This window comes from Mixophyes fleayi, chromosome 1 (genome assembly GCF_038048845.1).
Source record: "Mixophyes fleayi isolate aMixFle1 chromosome 1, aMixFle1.hap1, whole genome shotgun sequence".
NCBI classification, from domain to species: Eukaryota; Metazoa; Chordata; class Amphibia; order Anura; family Limnodynastidae; genus Mixophyes; species Mixophyes fleayi.
The window spans coordinates 308,581,067-308,604,467 of record NC_134402.1 but is presented as its reverse complement, the minus strand read 5'-3'; the positions used below and the strand labels follow the sequence as shown (position 1 = coordinate 308,604,467).

General features: G+C 38.0%; 1 protein-coding gene across 4 annotated transcripts in view; it reads right to left on the bottom strand.

Moving 5' to 3' along the window:
• Positions 1–6,222: 6,222 nt before the first annotated feature.
• The window catches only part of SLC7A7 (solute carrier family 7 member 7), a 29,435-nt gene continuing 12,256 nt past the window's right edge, over positions 6,223–23,401 (bottom strand). Inside the window, exons 1-11 of one of the 4 annotated variants that reach the window (XM_075211458.1) lie at positions 21,895–22,265; positions 21,334–21,398; positions 16,536–17,079; positions 14,529–14,654; positions 13,024–13,168; positions 11,057–11,180; positions 10,615–10,718; positions 10,209–10,305; positions 7,362–7,511; positions 6,909–7,092; positions 6,223–6,815 (exon numbers count right to left, since the gene is read on the bottom strand). In XM_075211458.1, the coding sequence (XP_075067559.1) occupies positions 6,721–6,815; positions 6,909–7,092; positions 7,362–7,511; positions 10,209–10,305; positions 10,615–10,718; positions 11,057–11,180; positions 13,024–13,168; positions 14,529–14,654; positions 16,536–17,040 (1,530 nt within the window). In that variant the 5' untranslated portion in view covers positions 17,041–17,079; positions 21,334–21,398; positions 21,895–22,265 and the 3' untranslated portion in view covers positions 6,223–6,720. Of the gene's footprint in view, positions 6,816–6,908; positions 7,093–7,361; positions 7,512–10,208; positions 10,306–10,614; positions 10,719–11,056; positions 11,181–13,023; positions 13,169–14,528; positions 14,655–16,535; positions 17,080–21,073; positions 21,093–21,333; positions 21,399–21,894; positions 22,266–23,401 lie in introns of those variants that run through there. The other 3 variants (XM_075211451.1, XM_075211470.1, XM_075211465.1) reach the window with 3 other exon arrangements.

The following is a 23,401-nucleotide window of genomic DNA, read 5'->3' as shown; positions in this document are numbered from 1 at the left end:
CATCTGTCCCTGCCCCATTGGAGCTTACAGTCTAAATTCCCTAATATAGACACACACTCACACACATAGAGAGGGAGACAGACAGACAGGTAGAGACTAGGGTCAAATTTGATAGCAACCAATTAACCTACTAGTATGTTTTTATTTATGCCTGGCAGCTGAACCTCTGCTTGTCTGGCCTGGAAAGACTGGTGGCGAAGTGGTAGCACTTCTGCCTCACAGCGCTGGGGTCATGAGTTCAATTCCCGACCATGGCCTTATCTGTGTGGAGTTTGTATGTTCTCCCTGTGTTTGCGTGGGTTTCCTCCGGGTGCTCCGGTTTCCTCCCACACTCCAAAAAACATACTAGTAGGTTAATTGGTTGCTATCAAAATTGACCCTAGTCTCTACCTGTCTGACTGTATGTGTGTGAGTGCGTGTCTATATCAGGGAATTTAGACTGTAAGCTCCAATGGGGCAGGGACAGATGTGAATGAGTTCTCTGTACAGCGCTGCGGAATCAGTGGCGCTATATAAATAAATGATGATGATGATGATGATGATGTGGGTGATCAGTGGTCTAACGCACTCTGCTAGCTCAATGCTCCCAACAGTGCTGATTATAATAGAGAAAATAGTGGTTTGTTCTCTTAAAATAGGACTCAGTTTAGCTCCAAGAGCCGGGTGGAACGTAAAAACAGCCAGGTGGAGCACCTGGGAAATAGGTCTTGGGGGTAAAAACTGAAGTTATTAACTCTTTCATCTATGTTGAAAATTCAGTCATTTGTGTAAATTGGGCTTTACCTTACATCCAAGTTGTGACTATTGCATGTCCCTAATTTTAGAAAGTTAGGTATTTATTTTTTTTCAGAGTGAAGTGTCTCACATATTTTGTATCTTTTTCAAGATACAAGAAGGAAAATAAAAATCTGTGTGTGGGATCTTATGATTGGCATCATTCTCTCACAGCTTGTAGAAGGGTGCACTTTGTACTTTACTGAGGCACACCTTCAGATAATGTCCTGAAATGCAGGGTGAAGTGGTATTGGTTACAGGAGCAATAACCCGCTGCCTATTGCAATTGATACATTGGTTTATGATGAGCAATTACACCTGAGAAATATGTTCACCTCTAGTACCTTGAGCTTGTTTACAATTTCTCTTACTAGCCTATTTCATGTGTACCATTTTAAATTCTTAACTTAGCTGCCATAACTGCAGGCCTCAGCTGGGAAGTTTTCTAACTGTAATTCACTTACAACAGGAAATATACTGTATGTTCTATTTCTTAAATAAAACAGGGTCATAGTCTTATTTGGGAAGTACTTAGCTTGGCTAAAGCTACTATAACTTTTTAACTAACGGAGAATAGCGGCTGCTTAACATGGTCTATCTCTAGATCGCTGGAGGGCCTATAAATAGATATCATTCCTGGTATGTAGATTACTATGTGCATATATTAGGTCAACGGTATCCCTGTGTAAAAAAAAACATATTTTTAGAATTAAGCAAATGGAAGGAGAAATTATTTAAAATAAGTCATAAACTGGGCACGTTTACATGAGTATAGTTACCTTTTGAATATGTTTTGAGCTAGGAACTTAATAGTTGAATGAGCACTTCTACCTTGGGTATATCTATGGGTCCATTCAACATGCCTGACACAGTTTAAGCCTGGACATGCCTAACAATATAACAGTAGTCTGGTGTCCTCTTCATACCTGATCAGTAAATATTTGAGGGTCATTTATAGTCCTTCCTCTGTGTGAAAATAAATGAATATATTGGATATTTAAATTTCTAACTGACCCAGGACTTCCATGATCATTTAAATGGGTTTCATGCTTTTATACAGATCATAGATCTTCAATGTGACTTCTACTCTAATAATCTACCGTACGGGGTGTGTTATTCCTTATAAAATACACATTTTCCGAATAGATACTGAAGAGCTGACATCAGCCAGCCCTTCCCATTTATACAGATATAATTTACAAGGGTTTATAAATACATTAGCATCACTTGTGTGATATAAAAATATAATGAAAATTATTGAAATATAAGTTGCACTGTACTTATTTTTTTTCTCTAAAACTAATCTTAAAACCTTGCTTGATATTTCATGACCACTAGTTTGAAAGGAGGAGGGCTGCACAGCAGATAGAGCCGCTGAAGAGATGGGTTGAACAAAAGGCGGGCCCCTGGAGAGGAGGGTTGAACAAAAGGCGGGGCCTCTGGAGAGGAGGGTTGAACAAAAGGCGGGCCCCTGGAGAGGAGGGTTGAACAAAAGGCGGGGCCTCTGGAGAGGAGGGTTGAACAACAGGAGAAGCCTTTGGTGAGGAAGGGGGGGGGGGGGAATGAACAACAGGCAGAACCTCTGGAAAGGAATAGAAAACCTGCAAATGTCTTGGGTTAGGATTGGCAGAGAACTCGAATTGGAACAAAATGCAGACTGGATATCTGAACTAGCCACAAGTGAATTAAACGACAGAAGAAGCGCACCATTTAGGGACAAAGAGTGGTAGAGCATTTAAGTTATCAAGTACAAAGGAATCTGGACATTCAGCAAACGGTACAACTGAGAACTTGGGTTGACACTGGAACTTCCTGCACTATATTATCTAACAACGACAGATCTTCAGCTATGCCATCCTCAGAAATAGTTTATCATGATTTCTACTTCCAGTCAAAAAAACTAAAAAATCTCTATCTTAAAGCAGGTGCTATTTTTTTTTTTTAATAAATCACTATAAGAAGGATATTGTTAATTACCATTTTTCCTTTATTTGTTACTACAGGCTGCTATTACTGATGTATAATTATGCAGGGTTTGCACAGTGTCATGTTACCATTATGGCAGTCACCTGAGCAGAGAGGGTTTGGAATGCCCTTCTGAGCTCTGTGCACTCTCCTCCCTTCACATGATATTTTGTGAGTCTGTGTGTGTTTGACTGTCTGTCCTCCAGAGAGGTTTTGAAAAGGAACTAAGGATTTGTAGGTCCGCTAAGAAAAACAACTATCTGATGTACTCTTAATAGATAGTTAATTGCTATTCTTAAAAAAAAAAAAAAAAAAAAAAGGCTATGGAGGATTTCTGCTTTAAAAGATAACCCCATCATCATCCAACAATATCTATCATTGAGCCTCACAGAGAAGACAGAGCTCCCACGCTCCAAAGACACCCTTTTTAATTGGGTTCTGAGGAAATTATCCCTTTAGAGCAGGAGCTGCCAGGGATATCAGTCACGTAATTATTGGTAATTAATTCTGTCTATGTTATGGTCAACTTAGGGAGAAATTGACTAGTGAGAATTTTCACAAGTAGTTTAACATTGGTATTCATTAAAGATGGGTCTATAAATTGTGCAGCTAATCGGGTTCTTGCCTGGCTACTAGATCTCTCTGCCACTTTCATAACCACTGATCGCACTCTTTTTCAGCACTCCCTTCACACCACTGGCCTTTGTGACAGTTATATTCTGGTTCACTTTGTACATAGCCATCTGCTCCATCAGTGTCTCTATCTCTGGCTCAACCTTCCCTCCCTGTTGGGTCCCACAAGGCTCTGTTCTCAGCCCTCTGTTTTTTTTCATTGTACATATTCCTCAGTCTCCCAAGCACACTGCCTTAATGTCACCTCTAACTTCACTCTCTGCTTTATGCCTCAATATCGGTCTCATTCACAGTCCTGTCACCTCTACAATCAAAGTATTGTAAGAATATACCCTTTTCTAATACAAGATACAACCAAACTCATCCATTGTCTCATCGTCTCTCACCTTGACTATTGATGATCTCTTTATATTTGGAGCACCTTTACCCATTTGTCCCTTTTTCAATCCATCCTAAATGATGTGGCAAGACTGTTCTTTCTCTCTTGCAGCTTTGTATCCAATGCACCACTGTACAAATCCCTATACAGGCTTCCCATGTTACCCTAAAATATAAAGTCCTCAGCAATAACCTTCATACATTTCAAAACGCATCTTAAAATACTCATTCTTACATTCTGTTAGATCTGCCTCTGACCTGTGCCTCACCTCTTCTATGATAGCTACTTTTGTTCCGTATACAAGATTTCCCCTATACCACTACCCACCTATGGAATTCTTACCATGCCTGATGATAATCTCCTCCAGCCTTGAATCTTTAAACATTCCTCTTTACTAGAACCTCTGCCATTCCAACCTATACTGGTCACACTGGTACACCCTTGCAGGGCCGTAACTAGGGCTGTGCTACAGGGGCGACCGCCCAGGGCGCAACGCTGAAGGGGGGCGCAATTTAGGAATATTTTAGGTTAATTTAGTTAAAATTGAGGTCTAGGGGGGCGGCATTTGTCTTTCTGGCCCCAGGCGCTAGAATTCTAAGTTACGGCTCTGCACCCTTGTTGTTGTTTCAGTCTACTCCATGAGCCACACGTGTTCCTCTTACCTCCACTCTGCCCTTTTCCACTAGATCACAAGCTCTCATGAGCAGGGACCTCTACCTTTTTGTTTGCTACTATCTATCTTGGCTCCTTACAAAATAATAGCAATTACAATAATTTAATACAAAATATTAGGCAGAAAATGACAGTACTTTAAGATGGAATTTTTTGATGTAGAGATGTTGAGTTGCGAGTGCAGATATTAATATGATATAGTTATTATTATTATTAATAATACATTTCACCAAGTATGGGAATTTGTACCCAACAGATGCATGTACAATGAATATGTTAAATGTCAAACCTAACAAATGAGTTTTTCATATATAGCTGTGTTGCGCCTTGATTTTCTACTACAACTTTGCAGAGAACTAATTATTTACCATAACATAAAGAATAAAAAATAACATGGCCCTATAGCTTATGACTATAAAAAGTTACTAATTTGTTTATTAAAAAAGGATAGCAATCTCAGTTTAATTTCACTTTCAGAGTTAGACCACTCTTCTTTTTACCATCCAGAGATGGAGACGTGCACTCCGTTTTAATAGCTTTTTTTAAACATACAAGCTTTCACCGGATAGCCTGCTGGACAGACTTTAAGGCATAAAAACTTTTGTTTTTTTTAAATAAGCAATGCCATTAAAAAAATTTTTTAACATAAATCACTGTGGCAGGCTGTAAGAGGAAGCTTTCTAATTACAATTTTCTATTGGTTTGCTTCTTCAGACTGATAATAATTATTTACAATTCTGTACAGTGTCGTGTGAGTGCCATGGCAACCAAAGTCACATGGCACATGAGGTAGTAAACGGAGAGTCTATTAGTGTGACTGGCTGCCATACTTGTATGCTCTCCAGAGAGATGTTTAAAAGGAGATAGCAATTGTAGGAGGACTGCTAAGACAAATAATGCCCGCTTAAAAGGCATTTGCTATTTAAAGAAAAAGAAAACCGTTTGTCGGATTGCTACTTTAAGTATATATTTTAGCTGCTCCTGCCAGAGGAGAAGTGGCCCTGGTCATTGACCCAAGAAGTCAATAGTTTGAATGGAGAGGGCAGAGGGCTAAGGGTGAAAAAATCTCATCAGATCAAGTGCTGAAATATGTTTACTAAAATGTCAAATCAAATGTCCTTACAGACATAAAATAAAAATAATTGTTTTAATAAAACCTAGATGCATTTTATTTAAATTTTCTCTGTGCGTTATGGCAAACATACAGTGTTAATAGAGTGTTCTTCAGCAGCTTGTAGAAGGAACTCCTCTCTGAAACGCGATGCAGAGAGGACATTGTTAACCCGTTTTATGTCTTTTTTTTTTTGGGTTGTTTTTTTTAATCTTATGTCAGTAAGTGCATTTAATTTTATATTATAAGAAAAGTATTATAGCACTTGATCTATTAAGATTTTCTCTCCATGAGTGCTCTACCTTCTCTATTTAATCAGTTGTTGATGTTGGAAAGTAAAATAACTATCTAGCATTTTCTCGTCAGATGGGAGAGTCAGTAGATGAGATATTTCTTATGTCTACTTGAGACAGGACAATCAAGACAAACTGTATACCTCAACTGGCACTAGCAGGTCTAGCTTTAATCAAATGACAACATTAGGATAATTCAATCCACATCACACATTTTAGGACCATAAACACTACAATATCAGGCCAATTGCGATATTATAATGTATACGGGTACTTTTATTGGCACTTAAGAACTTGAAGTGAGCCACCAGTTAGTTGTCCTGAAAACATGCTCAGTTAGTGATAGTTGGTCTTTGGTAACCCCCTTTCTTCAAGACAATAATGCTGAGACATAATTATTTTTTAGTTTTTTTATAACAGTATTTTTATCCAATGCTAAGGTCTGCTATACGTCTTTCCAGCCAGTGCAAAATGTTCAAATAACTTGCTCAGTCATTTAAGGCATTCTAAAGTTATGGGAGTCTCTGGTCTTCTGATTGGTCCCTATAGCGATGCTGTAGACTTGGAGATTGAATTACCTCTTAAACCTCTACTTACGTTAGCCAGCACTGCATTGTACTGCACCGGACAACCACCCCCCTCCAGAGACTGTAGAATTAATATCCTAATTCAGGGAAAAAGCATTTCTTTTGGTGGGAGACATTAATTCTTAACACTTCCCCTGCCAGAGAGAAATGATTCAGCCACCTCCATGTCAGAGCACTGGCCTGCAGCCACCCTGCATTGCAGCTTTCAATGACAACAAATAATGTCAATCCAGTGTAAGAAATAAATTATGTGACGGATGAGGTTTCTAAGGGTCCAGCAGCTTTGACGAAGTAATCAGATCTCTCTCAATCAGATTTTGTGGCAAGTTTTTCTTCTTCCTTTAAATCCATCTCAGTGATGACAGAGAAGCACAAGATCTGAGTATAGCGAGTGATAGCAGCTAAAAGAAAAACATACTCACTCAGAAACCATCAAATAAAAGCAACTATCTACTGCATTTCATTTAAAAATGTAATAAACTTTTTTGTCATACCTGCTACACGGCGTAGACACTGTGGTTTCTTTTCCTCTGGGACACGTACAATAAGGAAATAAACGGGAACCCCAGAAAGTGCTATAGCTATTCCAATCAGTGAGTTGATCAAGTCACTGTACAGCGGCACAGCCACCAGGAACACAGTGCAGATACAAAATACCACCGGGAACACCAGGTTGAGCTGTAAGTGACAAGAAGGCAGAGAGAGGTCTGACACTCAGACGTGGACACTAGAAGGGGAACTGAAAAAAGTATGGAAAATAGGAGCTTTTCACAGGGCAAATACAATCTGCCTTAGGGTGTAGAGAAAAAAGGTTGGTATTACATCAGGAGAGAAGAACATGTGAACAATGGAGATACTGACTGAATACAAGTTAGAAAATAAGTAGAAACAACTATGCCAGATATTAGGTTATGTAAACTGCTCTATCAACAATATATAACACTAACCTTCAGAGGTCGTAGTCTGTCTGGCTCCTTCCAACGCAAATAAAGTTGACCAGCAATAGACAGGCCCACAAACAGCCAATAGCTGAAGCTGTAGTAATTAATGAGCTGGAAGATATCCTCGACACAGAGATACACTAGAGCCATTGCACCCTACAGGTAAAGAATAATCAGAATGTACAGTTATCCAATTATCTTCAGTTTTTTACTACTCAGATCTAGGGGTGCAAAATAGAAAGCTAGTTTGCAATACTGACTGTGTTTTTATGTAGCACACACATACTTGATAGCTTATTTGTACACTAAAATTTAAAGTATTTGTGTGCTACATGAAAAAACAGTCAGTATTTAACTTATGTGCAAAACATAAAACTAGTTTGCACCCCTTACATTGTAACATGGTTTTGTCCAGGAGACTGATTTAAGATGAATCAGGCCCAAGGACACTAACTATTTAAGAGATAAGGTGGGCAGATTAATGTACCAAGTTTACTCACAGCACATTGTATACGCACCTGTTGTAATGTCATGAATCGTCATTTGCCTGTTGCTATGAGCAACGCCACCTTTTGCTTTTTAGAAGGTTTGATAAATATACCCTTGTTGTCATGGTACCAAAGCCAATGCAAAACGTGTTTGTTAGTTTTTTATTGAAAATGAGTACATAGCTCTCAAGAAACAAATACAACAAAACTATTGCACTTTTTAAGAAGACTCCAAACTATATGTCCTTTAATGCAAATTCTAAAACCTCTCATCAGGCCACAGTAACAGTGCATGTTTTGTAGATCACCTTACAGCAGCACAGATACTGGATCAACCAGTTAGGTACATTCACCACAAGAATGCCAAGTTAGTGAGGTCTGATGACAGATTGGAGAACCACTGCATTATCAAATATTCAGAGTAGGGTCCAGCTACTTAAAGGACCTGCAAAACCTAAAATGCAAGTTGTTTTATGTAAAAGTAGCTGCTAATAATACTCATAAATAGACATTTCAAAATTCTCCATAGCTTGACAGAACTTGAAATGTTTGACATTGTATTTACATTTTTGTGTTTGATCTATTGTTTAATGTTATCAACCTCTTTCTGAAAAGGTAGCGAAAAGTAGGAAAAATGCAGAAAAAATACCTCCCTCCTATCACCACAACTTTATCGCAAATATTAACTGTTCCTATAACTACCGGAACTTTTACATACTCTATATATAGATCACAAACTTTGTATTTGTGAACCTTATTTGTTGTTGTTGTTCTTTTAAATAAGCTAAATGGTATTTTAGATTTAGTATTTTAGATTTAGTGATTTAACCAATTTAAGGGTGCATACACACCAGTGTTTGAATTATGCATTTTACATGTGGTTTTAATGCAAGTAAAACATATATAGATGCATCTGACACTAGAAATCTTTGTTCCAATTGGCTCCTTACCCATTTTTTGTTTTAAGTTGTGTTGCGTTTCTTGGCGCATAGCTTATGCCATTTCTCTGCATTTGCCACATTTCGACACATTTGAAAGCATATATAGTACTAAATACTAATACTATGTAAATACTACTACATACTAGTAAAAACTGTAGTACACAAGCATATAAAGCACCCATGGAACACGTATGCATACTAGCTGTGGAATGTGTATTCATTTCTCTCACTAAAATGTTCTCCCACTTTTCCAATTAACCCCTCTGTATTGTTTTGTCAGAATCCCATTTTCCATTACTCATGCAGCAATTACATTAATCCTAAACAAAAGGTCCTATTGCCAAGTCTCCCTCTATGTCTGCCTCAAAATAAACGCCCTCTTCCACATTTTCTGTGACTTGTTTCTGTGAGTTCCTGATAAGGTTGTCCATTAAGGACTATACAACGTTTAATAATAATGTAATACTGCCAGCCGACACATAGTCTACATTCAGCATCAGTTTATTGGAGGTATTCTGGGGAAGTAGTTTAAAATGCAAATGACTCGCAATTTCTAAATCTATATGTAATATTGGTATTATTATTATTATTATTATTATTATTATTATTATTCATTAGAGTTGAGACTATGAAAGGGGTTGATATTTGCTCCCAATTGTACAGCGCTACAGAATTTGCCGGCGCTATATAAATAAATGTTGATTAATGTTCATGATAACATATATATATATATGTTTGCGAATGTGTGCAAATAAAATTTCTCCTTTAAAACTTCTCCTTTTATTATTGTTTTAAAAGCAGGTTTAAAGGATTTTTTTGATGTGTGCGAGTAAGTGCATGAGGAAGTTATTTGTACACATTTAGCATATTCCCTTCTCTTTGCTGATTATAAAATGATTACACAACTTGCTTTTTTTTTGTGACATTTGACATCATTTTAGATGACTTTTTACAAACTCCCCTTTCACAGAATACTTCCCAAGTCAGGTATGATATTATTTTATATTTGATTCAAATCTCCTTTTCCAGTTCTCTTTATACACACGTAGCTTCTTCTACTAACTATCTCACTGATTTCTTCATCTTAGAACATTGACCTGTCAAAGATATGTTCTTATATGTCCACAGAAATATAATATGTCAAAGTAATCTCCAACTTCAAGTCAATGGTGAGTTCTTCTTTTAAAATGTGTAACACGTATAGTTGCACTTCTCTTAATATAATTTCCAAATACATCACTACTTCCCTTTCTTGATTGTCCCTTCAAAATATTTTTAATTAATCAGCATTTTGACATCCTAGTCCACTCCTACTAAACATATTGTTCTGCCTTTCAGCACCGTGGCAGCAGTTCAGATAAAGAGTGCCATACATGTATTTAAAGTGACTTATTAAAGGATTATATACTGGCCCGCACACTTACATTAAACAGCAGAGCTGGAATAGGGGTGAATCTTTCTACGTGGATCATACTGAGAGAATCGGGAAGGTGCCCCTCTCGCGATCCAACAAAGAAGAGCCTAAAATTTTTAAAAAACAAAGAACATTTTAGCAAAATGACATAATTTGTATATCAGGGAGTACTACAGTAAGCACACAAATACATTTTTTCATTGGTTTTGTGGAAGTGAAATGTCTTCCTCTACACCTCATCCTTCATTTATAACATTTCTCACCAAAATGGTATTTACTAATTTCTTTAGTAATGTGTGGGTCCTGTGTTTTTCAGATCATTTTCATGAGCTCATTTAATTGCTACATGACATAAACGGTAAGTGAAAAAAATCTTGTTACTAGGTAGAAGTAAAATCAGGGATTGATATTATTACCTGGATGCAGCAAGGATTGAAGCGTTAAGTCCTCCAAAGCATGAAAGAGCAACAGCTAGCGGGATCGTCCAGTTAAATATTCCAAATATCTGATCTGCGAAGGTCTGAAGGAAAAAAAGGACAAGTTCTCACCCGGCCATATTATTTCCAATTATTTATCTATGTAATGTGAATTATGGAAACTGAGGGCAGAAATAAGTTTTCATTTAAGTTGTGTGAATTATTATTATTATTATTATTATTATTATTATTATTATTAAGTTACTTAATTTGCATATTAACAATGTGGGATGGACTAACAATTAATTTAATCAACTATACATGCTCCAAAACAAAGATAAAGAACATAAACAGGATTTTAATCATAGTTGAGCATACTATACTGAAAATGTAAAGTGGCAGGTTATTATTTTCAGTATTTACAACCATAATGTCTATTTACCACTGCAACAGCATTGCTTGCCAGGATGGAGCGCATATCCAGCACTGTGTAATAGGCTACATTGGTGAGTATATAAATCACAGTCACGATTGGCATGGAGATCCCAATGGCCAGGGGCAGGTTCCTGAAGAGTACAAAAAAGTAAGAAATGTAGAGACAAGTGTCCAACAGGAAACAAGGTTATAGATAAAATAGCGAGCACTCTCCGTAAAATGTATAAATGTAAATGCAGCTTCTGTATACAATAAATATAAGAACAACAAAAATTAGAAGCACAATGTAAAAGAGGCAGCTGATAATAATAAAATCAGAAGGTATATGTAAGCATGTCCAGCAAATACATCACACTATAATTGTGTAAATGGTTACAGCTCTGTTGGGAAAAGATGATAGTAGAATTGGGAGGCATATAGTCCCAATAAAAAACTAAAAAAGATTAAAGTCTTACTCTACCACTGTCCCTATATTCTTGTTTCCATCCGCTGCTGGAATGTTCAAATATCCTGATGGTTCTTCTTGAGAAAAACAATGTTTAGTAATTTCCCTTCAGTCGGCGTCTTCTGACGTTGAACCGCAACGGAAGTGGCTTTGCGTTCCAAGTGGGACTATATGACTCCCGATGCTACTATCATCTTTTCCCAACAGAGCTGTAACCATTTACACAATTATAGTGTGATGTATGTGCTGGATGTTACATATACCTTCTGATTTTGCTATTATCAGCTGCCTCAATTACATTGTGCTTCTAATTTTTTGTTGTTCTAACAGGAAACAGAAGTTCATTTTGGCAGCCAGTCCTTTGTTAAAAGAACAAAGGAGAAATGGTTTATTTTGGTAATAAAGCATTTTGTTCTCACCCCCTCTGGCTATTGCCATCCCGAGAGAGTGGTAGCTATAGATGGACAATAACAGTACTTGTACCACCACTGTCCATGATAATGAGGCTTCCCCATGTAAAGCATCTCCTGTTTTCGCTGGATTAGTTATTTTGTATTATGAATTATGTGTTAAATTGATGAGAAGGTGTATTTTGATCACTAGTATTTGTTACAAACTGAATATCATGCCACTGTGTAGCTCCAGCTTGTAGTCCTGTAGCACCATAATGACACCATAAAAAGGCTGCACAATATTGTAATATTCTAAGAAATCAAACACCAAACTGAATATAGTAGTTTATATGTATGACCTGATCACTGAGCAACCATTAGTGCAGTCAGCCTATGTCAGTATCATTGCTCACAATTTGAAAGACTGAGAGGACTCAGAGTGTATTTTGGCTCGGAATACTCATGGGTTTTCCTTATAGATATTACTGTTTTAAAAAGGGAACCAAGAAACACTTTTTTATAGATACCTGTTACCTGCACCATTTGCAGATAACAACTCATATGCTCCAGTGAGTTGTGTCAATCCCAGTGTAAATTTTACTGTACTTTTCATTAATGTGGCCTATTTTTCCTTGACAGCCACAGCAAATATGTTAGTTTATTATTTCCTCTCCCTCTTTTCCTGACACCCCCCTTCCACCTAGAGTGGGTAGAAAGGTAATAGGTGCTCTTCCCCTCCAAAGTTGTTCCCCCCATTCCACTGCTTCTTAACTTGTGTTGAGCAAGCAGGGGGTCAGCAGGCAGAGGAGGGCGATACTGCTCCTCCTTGTCAGTGACTGGGAGCATGGCAGCCTCAATGGACAAGGTAGGAACACGTTCAAGTTAATATAAATAATTAAACACATCCCCTCTTCCTCATTGTCAGACAATGAGGGTGGTGTTTATTTTAAATACCTGGGGCATTGAGCGCACATTATGCCACTCATTCAGTGTTTTAGCCCGGGGGGAGGTTTGACACCCAAAATGTTGGCGCTTTAGGTAGCCTCCTTAATTCAACTAATGGTAGCACCAGTCCTGTCACCAACGTATCTAGCGCCACTAAATTTTCTCCATTTTTTCTGTGTGTTACAATATTACCTTTCTGGGTTCTTTATTTCTTCTGTGACAAAGTTGAGAGTGTCCCATCCTGAGTAAGAGAAGAGTGCAGAGTACAAAGCAAGAGCGATGTGTCCAACATCATGAGAGGAACCAGCAAAGGCATCTTCAAAATTCTCTGTCTGACCTGATATGGCGAGAATAAGAAGGTGAAGTGAGATATGAAGTAACTATGAGGGGGATAGTAAAATGCTAAAGAAGTGAAAATACATGTGATGGGTAGGAACATTGGGAACACACAGAGAAAAATATGGGACTACTAACCTTAATGAATGAATGTATTAGAAATTCATACCGAATCTTAAAGGGGTTTGACTACCCGTCATGATCATTTATTTAACACAACTGGACAAGAATGACTACAGTAGTTTGAGTTCCTGGCCAAAGAGGGGCCTTTCCTTCACCATTTACCTGGCTTCCCAAAAACCTCCAAAATCCGATAAAAAATGCTCAGCCTAACCTTCAAACCGTCACCATCGCCTACTCCTCATACATCTGTAAACCTCATCACGAGATATGAACTATTTTAAGACACTATTGGGTTTTTACCCTTTTCCTAGTATGATAGCTCCTCAAGCTCTGAAGGTATGGGAAGTATATTGAAATATGCTAGTAGGAAGAATTACTTGTATACTAAGGAAGACAACGTATTGGAGAGCGTTAATTGCCATGAGTGGCCTAAATCAGTGCAGAATTTGACTTGACCAACGGACCTCTTACGCTGACCAACATTTTTTGGGCTATTTTTTACTGACTTATTAATTCAATTAAATTATATTTGTTTTGTCGCAGATATTTGTGCGGAAGATTGTAATGGTTCTAGTGTATTTTTCTACCTGTGCTAGAAGTGTGTTAATTAGAATTAGCATATATATATGTTATTGTGCAAAAATTGTTGAATTAATAAAAAGCTATTTTATTTAAGCTTTTGAACTATAATATTAAACAACTAAGGGGGACACTTACATACAACACATACCATACACATTTTATAATAACAAGGAAATCAAGACTCTATGAAGAGCATTAGATTAGACCATTAAAAGTATTGGTATAAACACCAATTTACCATCCATCTACCCCTTATCCGATTTCTGATGACAGTCATGACCAGTATAGGTAATATTATACAATTTCAGGGATTATTGACCACCTGGTAAAATAATTAACACACCTAGTAACAGGATCACTTTAGGGGCAACCAAATTGGAGAAAAACAGTAATTTAGGCCTGTTATTGCAGAAGATGATTGCACCTAAAGCCCGATAGCAGTAACTATTAGCGACCATAATTCCAGAATGTTGATAACGATCTAATTGATTAAAATTAACTAATTCTGTGGCATTGTGCTAATTTTGGGTCCACGTGCAGCAATGTCATAACTGTCTGCCCCTATAGTTGGCAATAGGGGGTATATGTGTGGCCAGCACAGACTTTCCTGCTTCAAGAAATCCTACTCACTGCTACCATCTGCCCAAATTTCTCACCCTGACAGAGTTTCACAATTCCAGCGATGATGACAGCAATCAGAGCCAGGACTTTGGCATAAGTGAAGATATCCTGGACCCGTGTCCCCCACTTTACATATGCGCAGTTCACAAAGGTGAGGAGTCCTAGGTAGAGAGATGAACAAATGGGATGAGCTAGAGGATCATTAATATGAAATAAGACAAAAAGGGCACTAATAAAGTAAGTAGGATGATAGTATCATAGATGACAAAGGAATTGGAAAACAAAAATACAGCAGATGAGTTGCAATTTTCTGGTATTATTAATACATATATTACATGTTACATTGTATTGTATTTGGATTTTGTCACATAAAGCATAATTAATATCTAATTGTTAATGTCACTGTGTAAGGGTTATTATTCTAAAGATTTTAAAGAGTAGCATCCCTTTAGAACTGTGTTATAAAACTTGTCCACATCGCTGCGATTTGCAACGTGGGAGCTTTCATAAGAACTAAAGCCCCCTTCCCTGTAATCTCTTCATGAATGTATTTTTATACTGTTAACTAGCTATTGTGAACATTACAGTTTAGACCCTTTGTCATGCTCTGTGTATAAACGGTGGTGCTGCCTAAACTTCTCTATTTGTGGACAGCAGTTTGTCAGACAACAGTGACATCACTTAGGGATGTATTGTACAAAGTGGTCACGGGACTGTCCTGCTGTTGTCAGCAGAAGATTTGCAGCACCACTTTCCACCCACATCCTGTCTGAAACAAACTGGGGGGGGGGCTGGGGACTTTAAAAGTTAATAATAAGGGAAGGATGATACACAGGGAAATGGAAATGAAGGAGAATGAACTAAGACAGAAACAGAGCATATGAGTATAGCAACAGCATTCCACAACACAAGCACATATACAGTTTCACTTCCATATGAGATGACCACATGTTCCAAACATATGACCTGTGGTGAACATGACAAATTCTGCCAAAATGTCAAAGCCAATGGTCTAAACCAGCTAGGTTTGGTTGCACTCAGGGTCCACTGTAAGCTGATTGTTCTAAAATCAGAAGAGGTAAGTAGAGTAGTACAGTAATACATAAGTCCCACATCTAATACTGAACAATGGCACGCATTGGCTTTTACACAAATTATATGATCTCTGCTCTAAGCTGAACACACAAAAAGAGTAATTTAATGACAATGAGCCTGATTCATTAAGGATCTTAACTTGAGAAACTTCTTATTTCAGTCTCCTGGACAAAACCATGTTGCAATGCAAGGGGTGCAAATTAGCATTCTATTTTGCACATAAGTTAAATACTGACTGTTTTTTCATGTAGCACACAAATATCAACTTTAAATTTCAGTGTACAAATGAGCTATCAAGTATTTGTGTGCTACATGAAAAAACAGTCAGTATTTAACTTATGTGCAAAACAGAAAACTAATAAGAAATAAGAAGTTTAGATCCTTAATGAATCAGGCCCAATATATTTATGATTAGTTTAAAAATAGTTGTTTATGTTTTGCATCGTTTTTATTACGTACAGGGGTACTTTTATGTCTGAAAAATGCTTTAAAGTGAGTCAGTTTACACAAAAGTGGAGACATCTATTTTGTTCACTAAACCAGTATTCATGTGAATGAAGCTTATCAAATTACTAGGAACAAGTAACATCTCCAAGGGATACATACAGCCTGTCCAATCAGGAGAAACTAGTGACATCGTCACAAAGGCCTGAGTAATGTCACTAGATCCAAGAGAAAAAGCTGGGTATTGGTTCAACCCACAAAATGGCTGCCTTCACTATGTGCAGCTGAGGGTAACTTGTAATGCTAATGTTCCACTATTTTATACTTATTCACCACAAAGTCAAGTTTATTTTACTGACAATCTGTAGCAAAACAAATTCTGGTATAAGCAGAATATATTATCCTTTATGATTCCACAAAAGCATGATAAAGCCAGGAATCAGACTATACTGTTTATGCATCTCTGATTACCATCCTCACATTGTACCTTATTGTATGCTTACCAATGCAGGCTCCTGCAAGCAATCTATTAGCAGAGTAGGGAGACCCACAGGATGGGAAGATGGGTTGCATCATGTAGTTGGAGAAGGTGATAGCAATGACAGCTTGGCTAGTTGGCTCAATGATGAGTAGAGATGTCCACAGCCTGATAAAGGCTATAAAGCCACCAAAGGCCTCCAGGATATAGGCATAGCTTGCTCCCGACTTGGTAATGGTTGTGCCCAATTCTGCATAGCATAAGGCACCAAATATGGAAAACACTCCTCCAATTACCCAGATCACCAGTGAAAGGCCAAAAGAGGCGCTATATATCAGGACCCCCTTGGGTGACACAAAGATCCCGGAGCCAATCATGTTGCCCACAATAAGACACACTCCGTTCAGCAATGAGATTTCCTTCTTAAGTTTCATGGATTCTTGGGAGCTGGCGTCAGATGTGGAGTCATTTTTCCCATTGGGAGCAGGCTCCTCCGTTGAGGCTGGTGTGTATTGAGCGGAGATACCCATGGTGGAATGAAAGAGTCAGCAGCACAGCACCATGTCCAGCTAGGAAAAAGCAAGAGGTTAGAGAGTGAATGAAGCAGCCATGCATATCAGACGGTAACAGCAGAGGAATTTCACCTCTTCAACGCCGTGTACATACTAACTCCAAAAAGTGCAAAAAATATTCAAGTATAGGGTATTTACGGCACTTAGCTATAACAGATAGTACACCGCAGGATACGGCCAATACATATGTACAATATAATGTCCCAAAGAAATGCACAAAAGAAAGAATTCAACGAAAGGTCACCTGTTATAGTCATTAATGGCAAAACATCTTTTTTTTTTTTTTATGTTTTTTTTTCCATTTTTTACTTTCATAAAATATATTTATTAAGATGTTATGAATATCTACTGTACATAAAAAGCATTTTTACAGTTGTTACTGATTGCAAACACATGTTTTAGCATGCGTACCTGATTGTCATCAGTAGCAATCAGCACTTACACCTGACCTGTACCTGGTGCAAGTGATATGCCAGAAAATCATGTACCTTTGAGATGCCCAAGCACTGCTGCACGCCCTCGAGCTTGGTATGCCCTTACTTTACATTGACTAAATGCATGCGTCCAGTCCCCTCCCTGTACCACCCATCAAATTGTAGGGTGTAGTAAGGGTCCTTTGCGATGAATTAGATGTTGCTGCATTCACTGTTATATAGTCCTGTACTGGGCATGGGCAGAGAGATTTTACACAAAATACGGCATGTATCGGCATATACCTTGCTTAATGAGTCAGGCCCTGAATGTCATTACTAATCTTTATATAACCAATAGTGAGTTATAATTTATCTATATACTGCCTAGATCTGCGTGAAAACATTATTCATTCGTATTTTTCATTGCATTTTTAATGAGTTACTGTAATTACTTATATGACTTTGCACAGCTCTGTACTGTCTGAACTACAATACTGCTTTCATAGTTATAGCTGTCTATATCTCAGAAGTTATAGAGAGTAAGAAGTTTTAGGGTATTTCTAAAAAGGTCTCTTATCTGTATTGTTATGCCTTCTTCATGAAGTGATAATGTATACTGCACAGCACATAAAGTTAATGCTAACCATATAAACATAGACATCTGACAATGACCCAACATTGCTGCATGTGTGGCCACAAAACAAGCAATCCAAAAAAAACAAAATGTTTGAATGCTTTTCATGTGCGTAAATGTGACTGGTAGATATCATCTGCCAACCACACTAACAGGCCACCAAGTGATCCAGCCAATATCAAACCAAAGAGAGCACAGCTCAATGACCTGCTCAGTACAATCTGGTGACCTTGGTATGCTGATTTATTGCTCAATGCAAGGCCCAGACACAACATAAGGCCATGTGTAACCAGTTTCATTTACATGAATTAAGTTGACAATTAAGTATCTCTTATGTAACATCTATGATGGATTTGTTGAACAGAGTAGAATGTTTTTGAACTGTGTGGCTTTCAAAATGTATCTCGGTCATCTAGGATGGTGGCAAGAATATCCTGTAGTATTCAATTGGTTCAGATCTATGTACTCCTTATATACAATATCAAGAGAAACATACAGCCCTTATGATCTCATAGATTCTGTATCGTTTTATACCAAAAATATTTTCAGGATTTCCCTCTGCGGGGGTAACAGGTGGGATAATGACTGACCCAGCCCAATAGAATAACTTACATGTCCATGATTAAAGAAATCCTCAACACATGTCCTGTTGGCCGTACTTGGGTTATATGTTGCAGAAAACCTGATCTATAGCATTCAAAGTCATTCCTGATCCAAACCTCATCTACAGCTCAGAAACAGATATATTATATATATAGGAGGCTCTACTGGACATCAGCATCCCTTTTAATATATACCTATTTTACAATATCTCATGCACATGAGCATTAGAAATTTTGGGTTAAATCTCCATGAAAGTGCATGTTAAAATTTGCATTTTAGTGCATTAATGTTACTTGTAATACGCACATTTTACATTGCATTAACAAACGTATTTAGAGGGTTGCTTTGACAGCATTAAACTGCACAATGAATTTCAACACACAATGGGAAAAATAGACTAGCTAAATGCATGTATGTGGAATGCAACACATATAGACATTCCACATACAGTATTATCTTTTATATAGTGTTTTTTATCTATACACACTTTTATTTAATGTGATTTAACAGAATTCAATTTAAGTACTTGAAACATTATACACTATATGGACAAAAGTATTCGGACACTTGACCGTTACACCAACAGGGACTGTAATAACATTGTATTTAAATACATATACTTTAATATGGAGTTGGTCCCCCTTTGCAGCGATAACATCTGCCACTCTTCTTGGAAGGCTTTCCACAAGATGTGGGGTGCTTCTGTGGGAATTTGTGCCCATTCATTCTGTAGAGCATTTATGGGTTCAGGCACTGATGTTGGACAAGAAGGCCTGGCTCGCCATCTCGGTTCCAGTTCATCCCAAAGGTGTTCGATGGGGTTGAGGTCATGGCTCTGTGCGGGCCAGTCAAGTTCTTCCACACCAAACTAATCAAACCATGTCTTTGTAGTCCTTGCTTTGTGCACTGAGGCACAGTCATGTTGGAATAGAAATGGGCCTTCCCCAAACTGTTGCCACAAAGTTGGTAGCATAGCATTGTCCAAAATGACTTGGTATGCTGAAGCATTAAGACTGCCCTTCACTGGAGATAATGGGCCTAGCCCAAAAATAGAAAAATAGCCCCATAACATTATCCATCCTCCACCAAACATAGAAGCGTGATTCGTCATTCCACAGAACATGTTTCCATTGTTCCAAAATATCAAATAAATAAAATGTGTGCTTTACACCACTCCATCCGACTTGGCCTTAGTCTTAGCAGTTGTTGACCCCGCTCTGTGATTTTACGTGGTCTTCCGCTTCGTGACTGAGTTGCTGTTGTTCCACTTTCTAATAATATCACTTACAGTTGACCGTGGACTATCCAGCAGGGATGAAATTTCATGTACCATGCTTGAAGTCACTGAGCTCTTCAGAACAACCCATTCTGTATCACAAATTTATGCAAATGGAGACTGCATGGCTAGGTGCTTGATTTTATACACCTCTGGCAACGGGTTTGATTGAAACACCTCAATTCAATAATTAACAGGTGTGGCCAAATACTTGTGTCCATATAGTGTATATTCTGTACTTTTTCATTTGTTCACATTTCTTAACATACCTGATCTTCGAGTGGGGGCAACATACTAAGTGAACTAAACTTGCAACATAATTCTAACATAACAAATATTACTGAATAACTGTAAGACATAGTAAGCTTGTGTCTAAAATAGTGGTTCTATTATATAGACACAAAAATACTAGAACTAAACTAAATCTAAAATACAAGATGATTTATGATAGAATCACATCTTTTTTATTATTCATTTAAAAAGCGCCGACGTCTCCCAGAGCTCTGTACAGAGTGAATAGTTCATAAAGAGCAATATAATAATTACATACATTTTCACATTTATATAAAAATGGAGGTACAATAGAAATAAGAACTCTGTTCAATAGAACTTACAGTTTAAAGGTAATGTGATTGAAAAAAGAGATGTACTGGAACATGCCTGATCTGAAGATACTCAAAATAGTCCATGGTTTATGTGTAAGCAGCATTTTTCTATATAAATCTGACCTCCTGTTTCACTAAATCATGTGTGGGATCCAAAATAACTATACATAAAAAAATCAAATTACATTTGATTTAATTTGATCAGGTATGTCGAAAAAAACAGGTCAAATGATGACCCCCAATTGGCCGTGTGTGGGGTCATCATTAGATATGATGACCAGGTGTTCAACTGGTTGAAATAAACAGTCTGTTCAATACAATTTGTTTAACCAAATATGGCCAAGTTGTTCACTGACACAGTAATTCCATGGTGGCCAATTAGGCAATTTGTAAAATTATAATGTCCCTAATAAAATGATAAAACATTCACATGTTTGGAGCTAATGTGTTTAGTGCTTACCTGATAAAAGTCTCTAGAATCTGTGACCTTACTTATAAGCAATTATATTCTAGGAAGTTAGTCATTAATGAACATGATTGGAGAGGAATGTCCTGATAAGTGTTCCCAGAGTTATAAACAACACATCTTACTTAGCTATAGACTTTGGGCAACTATCTGTGACCCTGGCACTGGCCTCGTTACTGATCCATTTGCGTAGAGCGATTTGGACTAATTACTAAACACACTGCGATTCTATGTGATTGCCAAACACTTCCTACCTTGTCCCACAGCCAGGAGCTCTGTATCCTGTACCAATCACAAGCCTTTCATCCTGAACAAATTCCTGAGCACAATAAAAGTCCTATTAATAAGTATATAATTTATAGTGCTTATTAATTATACATTCCATTCCACATTGAATCATAAGCAGTTTACACAGTGTTCCTAATCCTCCCTTCACTACACTATAAGCATGAACACTCTCTCTTATCCTTTTCCAAAACAAATTTCTCCCAACTATTGTATCTATAATTAACGTTGTGTAAACCCAAGTGTTTGGTTAAACTAGCGTTGCACTGGAATATCATTGTATACACTATTAAGGCACTCCTACATTAAAAAAAGAACACAAAATTCACAAAAATAAACATAATAAAAACGTCTATACAAACATGTAAATACAGAGATTGTATGTACAACTAGATGTCTGAGTTACTGAAAGTCCCAGTTTGAGTGTCGATTTAAGGAGTGAGGGCGCATGAATGAGTGTATGTGTATGTACTAAGAGGGGGTGCTCTGCTGATAGAAAGGGTATGATAGGGTAATTAGGTCACACTCACAGGTCCCAGAACCCTTCGGCTGCACCCGGCTGTTCCTGAGACTGAAAAGGTTTAGCCGAGGAGAAAATCACATATACTAAGCAGTTTACAGCTGAGGAGGGAGGGTGCAAGGTGCAGAAACAACAGGATTTCGAAAGAAGACAAGATCACTCAGCGAATTCTGAAAGTTGTGGAGAAAGCATTTCTTATCAGCAGGGGGGAGGTGGACAGAGAGTGGCAGGAGGGGGCAGAGAGCACAGAGGAGATGGAAGAGGGCAGGGGAAAGGTGAGGGTCGCATTAAAGAAAGTTAGAGGCGGAGAAATGGTGGGTGATAAGGACCCCATAAGGACAGCAGATCCTGCCAGACGATGGAGGGATGTATGTGCTCACACTGATATACAGCCCTGTATCCGGCTGTTGTGCTGTACTGTGTGTGTGGAGTGGGGGTTTCCAAGCTGTATTCACGGAAAAAAACAAGATCGACTGCTTTAGCCCAGCTAAAGCCTCTTATGCCTTGGGAATATTTTATATTACCAACTCATCTGCTGGGTTATGTGACCCCCTAACCTTAAGGTTGTGGTTCTGAATGCATGCAGATGGATGTACATTCAGTACTAAAATATATAAACTGACATATAAAAGTGCAACCTGTGTCAGTAATCTATTGTATTTCTTTTAGTTCCTTACAGAAGTAGGAAAACTAAATGATGCAAAATATCAAATAAATAAAATGTGGGATGAAAGGCTTCCAATCTACTATAGCCATGTAAATTCCACACTGATAACCAAAATAGGGTTAGGTCATTTATAAATATTGACCTTATTGAGGAGAAAATACACAAAGTATTTATAATAAAGGTATGATTCTAGGTCACTGCTTACAATTTTCAGGCTTTATATTCTTAGCCTCACTTGTTTGGGTGGTGTCTTGGTTACCTCTCCAAAGTAGACAATACTGTACTGATATTACAAAGAGGAGACGTTTCCTTGACAGTGGCAAAGTTATGCTGTCAGGTGAGAGTAAAAAACAACAACAAAAAAAAGTAGGCAGGTGAACAGGTAAAATGTCTGCATTGTTTCAGTGGAAAGATCGACTAACTAATAACACCCTGGCAGTATAAAACAGGGCAGTGCAGTCAGGGGAGGGCTGGCAAAATTTAGCCCGTGGGTGCAAGACTCGACTCGGCAGCCTACTTTAAAGGGAAAAAAATGCAAGTGGCCCAGTGACCCAGCACAAGGTAGCCCACCATGGGACCGGCCCAGAGGGCATATGCCCCTTGCCCCCCAGCCCGGCCTCCCATGAGTGCAGTTCGCCATCTGTTAAGACAAAAATATATTTTACTTCTAACTCCTGAAGCATCCCCTTCTCTACAACAAAAGTTCCCAAATGTCACAGAGCTGCATTTGCTTAGAACTACACTTGGCTAACAATATCTTGATGTTCCAAGAACTCTCCTTCCAGTGGGACGTACTCACTGTCAGTGAAATACTCATGGGAGTATCATTACAGATCTCCCAGAACCAGAA